The sequence below is a fragment of the Montipora foliosa genome, chromosome 10 (genome assembly GCF_036669935.1).
Source record: "Montipora foliosa isolate CH-2021 chromosome 10, ASM3666993v2, whole genome shotgun sequence".
NCBI classification, from domain to species: Eukaryota; Metazoa; Cnidaria; class Anthozoa; order Scleractinia; family Acroporidae; genus Montipora; species Montipora foliosa.
In genome coordinates, this window is record NC_090878.1 from 38,885,233 (window position 1) to 38,897,732 (window position 12,500).

General features: G+C 39.3%; 1 protein-coding gene across 1 annotated transcript in view; it reads right to left on the reverse strand.

The window, feature by feature from the left end:
* Nucleotides 1–10,472: 10,472 nt before the first annotated feature.
* Nucleotides 10,473–12,500, reverse strand: part of LOC137972937 (E3 ubiquitin-protein ligase TRIM71-like) — a 2,175-nt gene continuing 147 nt past the window's right edge. Inside the window, exon 1 of the mRNA XM_068819625.1 lies at nt 10,473–12,500. This exon is cut by the window's right edge and continues 147 nt beyond it. Coding sequence (XP_068675726.1) covers nt 10,473–12,500 — 2,028 coding nt within the window.

Sequence of the window (12,500 nt, forward strand, 5' to 3'; positions counted from 1 at the left end):
GGAAATATGAAGCTCTTGCTAACCGAACTGGAGGGCGATACTGGGGAATATTGGTTGAACATTGTGGAACTAAAGATGAGCGCAGCGAGGTCCATACAAAAATGACCAAGGTGCAATATTCATCAGTATGGCTTGGGCAAGCTTGGTTAGAAAGTAGTTTATCATATGGTACTCGGGCCATGGTTGTTTCTTGAATTTGTGGCTTTTTAATAACAAAAATTACACAGCTTATGACGGCTTCCAAAGAAATGGTCGGCATAGCAAAATCTCAACCAAGAAAGAACCAATCACAATGCTTGCATTTACCTCAAAACTACCTTACCACAGGAGGAAAAGCCGGCATGGCAAGCAACCCCCCACCCTTAGCTCAAGCTCTAGATCTGCAAATGATTACCACAATATTTTCTGTAGTTGAATGATAATTGAGCTAATTATGTGCCTTACTGTGAGTACAATAGTTATGCAAAGTTTAATTATGGCTTTAGAAATCAGTCATGTTCAGAGAAATTATTGGCACACGATTTGGGTAAAATGTTGTTTATTGTCATTATTGAGAGCTTACTGAACACAGGCTGACCAGAGTGCACCTCAGGCTAAATGACATACCATCGTAGCTTACTAGTTAGTATGACGAGTTGTGTAGTTAGTGTCAAGAGAATTTGGTAAGCCTATTTATGGTTAGCTCTCACAAGCAGAAATGATAACATGCTATTTTCAAAACAAAACAGAAAATAGAGCTAAATATTGTTACCTATTACCATTAATTATCTGAAAATAAAAGTCCTGCCTTCCACATTGTGTACGCTGTGTGACATTGCAAATCTTGTAATTTGCATAATCTAAAAAAAATAATTTAAACTGGAAAAATGAGACAAGATATTACAAAGTCATAAATGCTATCGCCCTCATTTTTTGAATGACCTTTACAAAAGAGTGATAAATGTAATTTTTTGGATTATAGGGTCTATAACTCAATCAATAAGACTGGAATTTTGCCGAGTGGTGAAGCATTTGAATCAAAAACCTCTGAGGGGAGTCTGAATGTCTGCCAAAAACATCTACTTTGTGTATGAAATACAGATGACATAAAATAATGGAAACAGGCGACAAGAAACAATATCGCACCAAAATATAGTGTCTTGCAAACAGTGGTTAATAAACAATACTTATGTTACCATTTGTGACTGGTGCCCCAAGAAGTAGCCATATTAAATTGAAGATGAACTGTCCAACTTAAAGTAAGATTGGTTATTTAATAGTAATACATAGCAACCTTTGTAGCTTTCTTAATTGTTGTTGATAGAAGAATCCTCCTTACAAGAAGGGGTTTCTCTCCACTAACTAAAACATTCACTAATTAGCAGGTAGTTTGAGGGGAATACTGTGGGTGAATGGTGAATGAGGGGAATACTGTTGGTGGATGGTGAGGGTTTGTCTGTAGAATGAGGGGGAGAAATTTACAAACTCAAGCAAACTCTCAACCCCAAAATAAGGTTAACAAATGAAACAAACTCTGGGTGAAATTAAAAACTTGATCACAGAAACAGCCAGATAGTACATGTATGAAAAACTGAATCACGTAGGAGGGATTAACAAATACTTGACCCTGAAAATTATTCAGCAGGAGTGGCCGGCTTGGTGGTGATGTGTTCAAAAAGGCTTGTGGTGTATGAGGCCACCTAAGCAGAAACAGCCACAAGTCAAAAAGGGACCTTGCCGAGTGCTGGAATATGTATGTTCTGTTGTTTCGTTGATTGTTTCATTGGCCCTGAAAAGCCCCTATGGGGAGCGGTCAATTAAGTATGTATTGCACGGTGTGTATGTATGCTCAGTAGATTAAGGCCTTTTACTGACACCTTGAAAACAATATGAAACAGAGAGTTACTGTATTGATATGTAATGTATTTAATTGATTGAGTAAAAGGGCTTAAAGATCAGCCACAATTTTTTTTTTAAATAAGCCCTCAGACCCCCAAAAATAGATGCCTGTGATCCTTGAGTGTGAAATAGTCATGCTATATTTTTTAAGGTCTCTGTGCGGTGTTGCTAGTCAAGCCTAACAATAAATACAGTCATTGTTATTTTTTAGGGTATGTTCCATGGCTTATGCTTTTAATTATTTTATTTATGTTTCACACAGTGGAACAAAATGTGATCATATTGATCAGCCACAGGTTAGCTTATTTGTTTGTGTCCAAACTACACAAAGGCAAAGAAAACAATATGGGGTTTGGGAGAGGATGGGGAGTCTTAATTAAAACGTAGCAGTAGTGACAGGCAACAAATTGCTTTTCCTCACGGGAGGATATTCTGCAAGGAACTGGAATCATTGCTTTGTCCTCGGTTGGTACAAAATATGAAGGAGTTGCCATGGAATAGTATGACTTTTTTGCATGGTCATACCTAACGGGGCAAGGACATGGTATTTACAATAACTTATCAGTTTCGCATTGTTTTGCTGTGATCCATTTTAAGTCTTGTCTATATATTACCTCGAGATCAATTGTTTGCCATGTTATGAAGTGTTCTGACACATCTGTCCTTCTGTGGAATGTTTGTTGAAGCTCTTTTTTTCCAGGCTTTTAAGTAATTAAGTACTAGGTTTAAGTTGGTAACACGTTGATCTGTTATTGACTGCAGTGGACTCTTATCTTTGAAGACATTCCAAAGCATTTCACATTTTCATAAATTCTTGTGTCTTTTCTGTGTTGTTGTTTTCATGCAAAGCCATGTATTTGCCACCCTGCAAGCACACCCTTTCCTTTCCTTGCTCGATTTTGGCGTTCTCGAGAAAGGCTCTGCATGAATCGAGTAAGATCTTTATTGAATATGCGCTGCATGTTGCCAGGATACAGTCTCGAACCCAAGCCTAATATGCCAGATCTCGCCGCCATCTTGGTTTTTCATGGTACAGCGGGCTCAATGATAACCATCGGTTTTGTCACTAAACGGACGCTTGCACTGAAAAAACCGGTTTGACGAGAGAAAACAAGATTGACTAGCCCAGAAGTTCGGGCTGCGGCGGCTTCAAAGAGTTGACGCGATTCGGGCAGAGCCTACTTTTCTCCTTCTCAGTAAAGAAAAAGACAAATGGAGGCTCTGCTCGCAGGGTGTGTATTTGCAAACTTTTTCGGACAGCAAGCTTTACTCTTATTTCATTTAAATTATCAAGATGAACTTACAAGCGCCCTGAATAAACCGTATTTGTTGTTTGTTGATTTTCCCAAGCGGGTGAAATCTTGAAAATAGTGTTTTACTGTCGGTAAAATTGACTGCGGCTGGCGATTCGTCGCGAGCGATTTTAAGTGAGCAAGTTTGAAGTTCTGAAACGCTGCTATATCCAAATATATCCAGCTGGTTTTTTAATATGTTATGTAAAAGCTGTCGATCTTCAACATATGTAAAATTTAGAGTGGAGTAACGTGGAGTACTCCTAAAAGAAGCAGCGGAACATGGCTTGGTCACGGTAAGCGGGACATAGCTGCATTCGACGCAGTCTTACTTCACTAAAATTTGAGCAGCTTACGACGAAAATACTTGAGTTATATTCCAACAGGAAAAATAGTATTGAGTTTTGGGTCAAAAATATCAAAAAGGCCTTTGAATAATATACTACTGGTGGCCCAAAAATAAAGAAAGAAAACTATATTTCCGGTTCGTCGAGAGGATATTTTTGGCAGCCATTAATTGCACCGGAAGCGCGGAAGGAGCGCTCGTGCCAGTCCTTCTCCGCATCACACATTGGACCAAGAGCGGACTGCCCGTTTCACCGCCCTATGTATAAGCGCCCTGCTCTTATGCTTCATGCGCTTCCGTCCCTAGTAAAAACCAGGCTTAAGTCTTGTACAACGTTGGATAAGAGAAGATCGTGTTCAGTCAAAATTGATTAAAGAGTATTTATGAAATTCACGAAGACTTCTGCACGACTGATAAGCCATGTTAATGCTGTTTAAAAATGACTTCAAATGGTAAAAGAACTTGTTAAACGTTAGTTAAACCTCCAATTTTAAGCCTTTTAGCTCTGATAACGAGCCAGTTATTGGCCATCAATTCTTGGGTGACAAAGAGCTACTGATCCCATAATATTCTTTGTAAAATTTCGAATTTTCAAAGCATTGTGTATTTGCCGTGTTTGGTGTCTTTAATGTCTGTTTTTAGTTGATCACCTTCTGGAGTCAATATGTCGACTTCGATTTATCATCTTATTGATAACATTGAAATCCTTCTTAATCCTTTGTAACAATGACAAAATATGTTTCCTTCCTTTCTTTTACTTCCTTGCTGTCTTGACCTTCAGCTAAGCACTTTGAGGGATCAGTCTTGGTGGTAACTACTCGATCCATAAGATCCAATTTCTTTTCCACCAAGTAATGTATAATTTATGTGGCTACATGTAAAGATCGGGTTTTCTTACATTTAACGGTTCATTACAACGTCCGAAAATGGCGTGATTTGTTTGTAGAATTTCAAAGCTGAAGTTTCTTTCCAAGATACTCTGACAGCGTTCCAAGCAGCTTTTCAGCTGGGTGGCAATCAGCTCGAAGTTTTCCAGTCGCGTTGCGTGATGTTTTTGTTCCGCTTCATAAATTTCATGAAACTTATCCTTCATTTTCCTCTCGTGTTCTCGCAAATCACGAATCAATTTTTCCACAGTGTCTGTCATTTTCTTTTCCTCGTTCAAAATTTCAATTTTGCGTTTGTTTCTTAGGTCAGTTTGTTTCTTAATTTCACTCTCATATCTGACAGTCTCCGCTTTCACTTTGGCCACAGCGTCGGCCATTTGCATCTTTTGTTCTTGTGCAGCTTTCTGAGTGTCTGTCTTAGAGTGTCGATCATGACTCACTACAGTACATAGCTAGGTCCCATTCTTGTGCTCATCGCTACACCATTAATTTGTTTGTAATAGTTGCCGCCGAATGAACACCTTCGCGATGTTGAGAAGAATGACAAGGATGCATCTAAACCAGTCGCTTGTCATTTTAATCTCCCTAACCACTCCAAAAAACACATGGCTATATACGGCCTTTCCCGTCATCTTGGTACGACGGAAAGCCGCAAGAATCTGGAACAAAAATTCATCTTCCAAATCGGCACCCTTAATCCTCACGGTATTAACAAACGCTTTTCCATTTAACTAATATATTCCTAATATATTCCTATTTTTCAAGTTGCCATGTTACCACCAATAGCATAGCTCCTACTCTACTACAAAAACTACACGTAACCCACAATTCTTCGATTCGCTCTGACGAAGGGCTAACGCTCGAAACGTCAGCTTTTAGAATTTCTGTACGGTGGCCAATTTACATTATCAACTCCGTTGATAAAACTAAATTTGAGACTGTACGCTGCCATCTTCTAAAGCGAGAACATCCACCAATCGGTTGAGATGAAACGATGACGGCAAATTCTCGAAGGTGTCTGTTTCGGGAATTTGGAATGAAGTCTGGCAAACCGGACATTTGATTGTCGCTTTTAGCTGTCTCCTTGCGAAGTTTGCATGTCTGTCGAGACACTCCAGGCAGAATGAGTGAAGACATGGTAATGTCTTGGGATTTGTGACAGTCTCTATGCACAATGGGCATTCTGCTTCCTTTTTAAGATTCTTGAAAAGCTGTTGAACATCCATGATGAAGCCAAGCAACGCAAAATGAGGGCAGTTGAAATAGTGACGTCACTGAAATCCCTGGACTCTGTGCGGTCGAGTGGATAACCCCGCTACTTTCCGCTTTGAGTGACACGGAGTGCTTTTTTTCACATTGTAATGCACTTCATCACGAACTAACACTCATTTTAAACCCGAAATTTTAATTCGGCTAAAAACTCAGGGTGCTTACCATTAAGCTAAACCGACCGGCCAGAAACCGATCCGCTGAAAATGGAACGACATTTTCCGATTGTAGCGATGCAACTAAATGACGGTCCTCTCTTCCTGATTCTCCCAATCCATGGTTTTCCTAAACCATCATGGAGGACGCAATAGTTGCGATGCTTTGCTTAGATTCTGAGGAGTGAGGAAGACATCGTTTGAGAATCTTTAGTTAGGACTGCTTGTGACCGTTCAAAAGATTCTCTACCATTTCTGCATGAACAAAATTTTGAAAACAAAACGCGGGAAAATGCGTGTAAATCAATGTTTCGGGTAAAGCAAAATTGAACGTGTTTCCTCAGTTCTTGATTTTTACGTCACCCAAAGAAAAAAACAAAAGAGAGAGATGAGATCAAAAGTTTAAAAAGTCAAATAAATGTCGATACTACGTGGTTTTAATATCTCAAAACTTATTATATAGCAGTTAGACCAGACCAGGCATCAAGTAAGCAAGATTATCCAGTGTTTCCTCCTGATAAAACACAAAAAAGGAAATAAAAATTAACCTTTCAATGTAAAATTTAGCGCCGTGCTCACCAAAGTTTTGTTGTCCTTTCCTTTTGATTGGGCATATTTTATAGGTAGGAGCAACCGCAAAGTAGGAATAAGCGAAAACAGGAGTAATAAAGTAGCTCAGTCACACGGCACCAACCTATAAAGCATCTTCTCTGACGTTACTGCGCGGCCTGCATAAACCTCTTTCAATGCGTTTGTTTTGCGTGTGGGAAAGTTGCATAAGCATGGTTTTTGTTTTCTCTTGGGACCGTCCGGTAAGTCCTAAGAGAAACTGGATTCAATTCTTATGCAAAATTTGGGGGGACAAACAAAGAATATTGTGGTATTTTGGTTTGATAGTGTTTGGTCGAGATGGAAAAAATTTGAAGGCCATCAAACATTCGTCAAACAACTTAAAATTTTTCTTTTCTTCTCGTGTTTGATGTGGGAAGTTTTGTTCGTTTGGACAACTGTATCAAACATGTTTGGCCCGCGCATGCGTACCACGCTTGCTCACCCGCTTGTACGCCACGTGTGGTTTACGTATTTGTGACCCATAGTTCTTTGCTTGTGGAGTTTGATCTGAGCTAGATCAAACAGGTTTTAACCGTTTGGCCACTCACTTCAACATCAGCAGGTTTGGTCACCAAAAAATGATTGATGTTGTTTAAGGACGTTGGCGCCAAAATCTTCCTGCGGTGAGATTTACTTCATTTCTCGCCTAGAGTTAGGTCATAAATGGGGGTCAACGACTTTGTTACGGAGAAAATGGAAGTGGAAAAATGCCTTAATTTCAAGAAATTGGCCATAATAGCGAGATGTAGCCTCATCTGCTTATCCATCGAAAATCATAAAAACAAACTGTTAGAGTGAAGGTTTCCGTGCATAGGTTTTTAGGAGTGGGATTTTTATATAATTGCATGCCGCTAGGGATGTCGTAAACAGTAGAGTTCATCCTCGACGAGCGTTTTCGTAAGCTCTATTGGTTGCAACCACTACCGGAATTCAATGTGGCACGAGGAAAGAAAATGTTAAAAAAAGATAACTTACTATGGTGGGAATTTTTTCATTTCATCATATTTTGTAGATATTAAGTAAAGTAAGTGATTCATGATTAAAAAAATAGGGGTCACCAATGACGTAAACGAGTAAAATCGATGTGATTTTGCAAAGCTCTTGGAAGATTTCGTTTGTCACGTTTTTGCGTGACCTGTCGGGGAAGGACTGGAACCCAAGAGAGACGTGATCGCCGCGGGAATGAAAGGTTTTTATCTAAAAAAAGAGAACTTTCTCGAGCATAGCAACGAAGCTTTAAGCAGGCGTCATCTTCATTTGGTTGGTGTTTTGAATAATATCTCTCCATTGCCGTTATGCTCATCTTCTGGAGTGTGGTTTTCGTGAAATTTAATCGCTGGGTGATTCACCAAGGTCCGCACTATTCAAGCGGACGAGGACGAAAACACTGTTCAATTATCACGAAAAGTAAAGAAAAAGAACTTCAAAAACATGCATTCATTATTAACTTAAGTTCGTAGGATAATAAAAACACTTTAAAAAACAGCCCCATTAAATTTACGGAACGGTTCGTCCACGAGTTTTCCAAACTTTCAGCCACTACTCGGTCAGCTACCTTTTCCAGAGCTTTTCCATCTTCCCGCTCACTTCTCTTTAACGTTTTATGATGATTCGGAAATAAATGTGCCATTCTTTTTCCGGCCTGGAATTTTTTCCCCGGCGTTTTTGTCGTCATGTTATTTTAACTAATGCCGCGGCTTGAGAAATATTTGTCAAAGTCAAGTAGACTAGTGGACGACTGATAAACAACGCGAATATCAGTCGTGCAGTAGTCTACTTGACTTTCATAAATATTTTTTCATCAATTTTGACTGATCACGATCTTCTCTGATCCAACGCTGTGCAAGACGTATCGTCCACGGTTTTTGCAAAGGTTTAAAAAATGCTCGAAGTATTGCGTGACGCGTTACAGTCGCGTTACCTGCGCAGTAACGTTGCGCACAAACAATTAGCGCGAACGTCCTTAAACGGCAAACATTTCCCGTTTGGCCAGGGACCAGTTTCTCGAAGGTCCCGAGACTTTACGGGCCATTTTCGGGTTTCACAATTCCCTTTGTATCTCAAGAACGGAGAGGATTTGAGTAGTCAAATTCCAAGGTCATTTTTCTCTTTGTTACCATGAACACATGATATAAGATCGGCTTTCCAAAACAAGTGGTTGGCAGTTGTACAAATGACTTTTCGAGCCCGAAAAGTTTTCGGGACTTTCGAGAAACAGGCCCCAGGCCCTTAAGCAAAACATTTGCCACAAAACAATAATATCATTGGTTTAAACAGGAAAAATAATCGTGCTGCACATGTGGCACGCATCAGTTAGCACATCATTTGTTTGCGGTACTCTGCTTAATTATCAACGACATTTTGAGGTTTTAACGGGAGCATTCGAATGCGAATCTTACATTCTCTATAGGTGGTTTGCAACCAATTTCTAGAGGCACAGATAACAATGCTGCAATGTACAATAGGCCTTATTCACGATAGCCGCCATGTTGGTTTTCAAATTGTCATGCAAATTAGCCATCTGTTATGTTGGGGGGCAAACATTGGAAAAAAAGGAAAATTGCGGAAAATCGGTTTGTCGAAATATTAAAATAACATTGCTAAAAGTACATTTAAGAATTTAGAATTAAGTGCCTTTTATAATAATTTTATATCTTTTGATATCCTTTGACATTTTGACTTTTACTTCCTTATCTGCTCATTTTTCACTGAAAAAAACATCGAAGTAACTTGTGTAATCATTCTATTTTACTACTTAGGTGATAAACATTCAATGAACGTGAAACAAATCATCCGTGTGGCTAAGATGTTCGTTATAACCTCTCGAACATGCGTTGTTTGCCCCCTCAGAAGTGTGTAGCTAGTTTGCATGATAATAGCAAATCCAACATAGTGGCCATCGTGAATAAGGTCTATTGCTGCTGGACGAACAAAAGAAGCTAATTAATGAGAGATCTTTTTTTTTTGTCCAACAACATGGCGGCGATGACGTAACGTAAAAACCTCCTATTCTTGCTCTGAAATTCCTTGTACCAATTTTTTTTGGCACATTATTTATCATGAACGAGATCCTGGAGATGGAATAATCGCAAAAGACTTATGAAAGTGCAAAGCTAAATTTTGAGATGACGTTTTCCGTTCCACAACGTTCAACCTGTGAAATGTTCTAATGATATACAGTTCAACATTTGCTTAATAAGATTCACCAACGAATTTTCACCTATGCGTCACCGGTTTAAGTCTTTCATTGCAAGATAAGGAGGTATTGTAAGAAAAATAACAGTTTCCGAGATTCACCAAAGTTCTTGGGGCGTTAAAGTTAAAGTCTACGTTATTATTCAAAATTTTCGAGATTCCTTGAAAATTATGGAGAAGAGTATTTAACCTTGTTCCCCAGGGCTTTTCCTTCACTAGGGGGAGGAAGCGCCCTCGGAACGAGGTTGATTACTGCCTACAATAGCTACCTTTAAAACACTAAGAACAAATTGTAAGCAAACACCTAATTTACAGAAAAGATAACAAAACAAAATACCTCAAAAATTATCCATTTGAAACTAAAAATTAATGTTTTCCTTCCAGTGGACTTTTCCCCGTTTTTCTCTTGCTTTCCTACAGGGTAGTTGCAGATTCTAGTACGTAGCTCTTTTCATTGGAAAGGTATAAGGGAATCTTGCCTTTCTTTACATTTTGTTTCGTTAACGTACGAGTTTGCACACATGGCATCAATCATGCTGTTTACAAATTGACTTCAAATGCTAAAAGCACTTGTTAAACTTTAGTTAAACCTCCAATTTTAAGCCTTTTAGCTTTGATAAGGGGCCAGTTATTAGGCATCAAAAACTGATCAATTCTTCAGTGACAAAGGCGCTACTGATCCCATAATATTCTTTGTAAAATGTGGAATTTTCAAAACATCATTGCTCAGAGATTATTAGATCTTATGCAATGCACTTTCAATATTCATTACCTTATTGTCGGTTGACTGATTAGAAAACAGTAACCTTATACTAATAAAGCAAAAATATATCACATCTTAATGAAAAACAGATATGCGCCTATTGAGTGGGTCGGCTACCGTGAGACTGCCACCACCATTTATAGCAACGTAAAAAGGCCGAAAGCCATTTTTGAAACACTGTCCATCAATTTTACTCAAAAACTTGCCGGTCAGGGTGAAGAGTTGCAGTCTATGATTACCTGAATCACACACAATGAGTCGGTTGTACTTGTCAATAACGAGTCCACGAGGACCATCAAACTGGCCATCATTGGACCCCTTACAGCCAATGTCATGTAAATACACACCTGTTTTGTCAAATACCTTGACACAATCATAAACGCAATAAGAAACAAAGAATTTGTCTTGGTAATAAATAGCGTAGAATGGGGATTTATCACAATCTGGAGCACTAAAGGATTGGAGCAAGTCATTCCCGTCAGGGGAGAGGACATTGATTTTGTTGTCTAACCAGTTAGTTATGATTATACGACCATCACTCGCAACGGAAAGACGAAGTGGTTTATCAAGATGTTTATCATTGATGTGTTTGATGAAGTGACCCTCCTCACTGAACACACGAAGCTCATTGCTGCTTCCCGGAACTAAAGTCAGCAGGTCGCCAGAGTCTGTAAATGCCAAAGACCAAGGTGCATCATCAAGTTTTATCTCCCTTCGAAACTCTCCTTCAGAGCTCAACAGGTGAATTCTTTTATTCCGCCCTTCTGCAACAGCAATCGTTCCAGTTTTATCAATCACATCAATACCATTAATGCCATCAAATTCTCCTCGTCCCTTCCCTTGTGAACCAAACTGAAACGCAAATTGATATTGATGCTGATGAACCTGAACAATCCAAGGACTACCAGTCATCGGCTGTCCATTCACAAGGATCTCTAATCTGTGTTGTCCGGCAGCTTGTGGTGTATATGTCACTGTGTATTTGCCGTCTTTGGTGTCTTTAATGTCTGTTTTTAGTTGATCACCTTCTGGAGTCAATATGTCGACTTTGATTTTATCATCTTGTTGATAACATTGAAATCCTTCTGAATCCTTTGTAACAATAACGAAATATGTCTCCTTCCTTTTTTCTACTTCCTTGCTGTCTTGACCTTTAGCTAAGCACTTTGAAGGATCAGTCTTGGAGACAACAACTCGATCCTTAAGATCCAATTTCTTTTCCACCAAGTAATGTATATGTGGCGACCTGTAAAGATCGGGTTTTCTTACATTTAAGAGTTCATTACAACGTCCGAGGATGGCGTGATTTGTTTGTAGAATTTCGACGCTGAAGTTTCTTTCTAAGATACTCTGACACCGTTCCAAGCAGCTTTTCAGCTGGGTGGCAATCAGCTCGAAGTTTTCCAGTCGCGTTGCGTAACATTTTTGTTTCGCTTCATAAATTTCACGAAACTTGTCCTTCATTTTCCTCTCGTGTTCTCGCAAATCACGAATCAACTTTTCCACAGTGTCTGTCATTTTCTTTTCCTCGTTCAAAATTTCAATTTTGTGTTTGTTTCTTAGATCAGTTTGTTTCTTAATTTCACTCTCATATCTGACAATTTCCGCTTTCACTTTGGCCACAGCATCGACCATTTGCATCTTTTGTTCTTGTGCAGCTTTCTTAGTGTCTGTCATGGTGTGTCGATTATGACTCACTACAGTACATTTGTGGCAAATCAGAACTTTACAGTCTTCGCAGTAAAATTCGAGGGGTTGATCTTCATGATATTGCTGTGAACACATCACGGGTCTTTGGATCAAATCTTGCACATCTTGCGCTTGCAGTTTGTCGATCAAAACATTGCGATGACCCCTTGAGGCCTTCAAGCGTTGGTGAGCTTTAAAACAAGATACGCACAGAAAACTCTGGCACACGAAACAGTAGCATGTTGCCGTGTTGTTCTCGTCACAACTGTTGCATCTTTGAGACTGTGCGCTGCCATCTTCTAGAGCCAGAACATCCACCAATCGGTTGAGATGAAACGATGACGGCAAATTCTCGAAGGTGTCTGTTTCGGGAATTTGGAATGAAGTCTGGCAAACCGGACATTTGATTGTCGC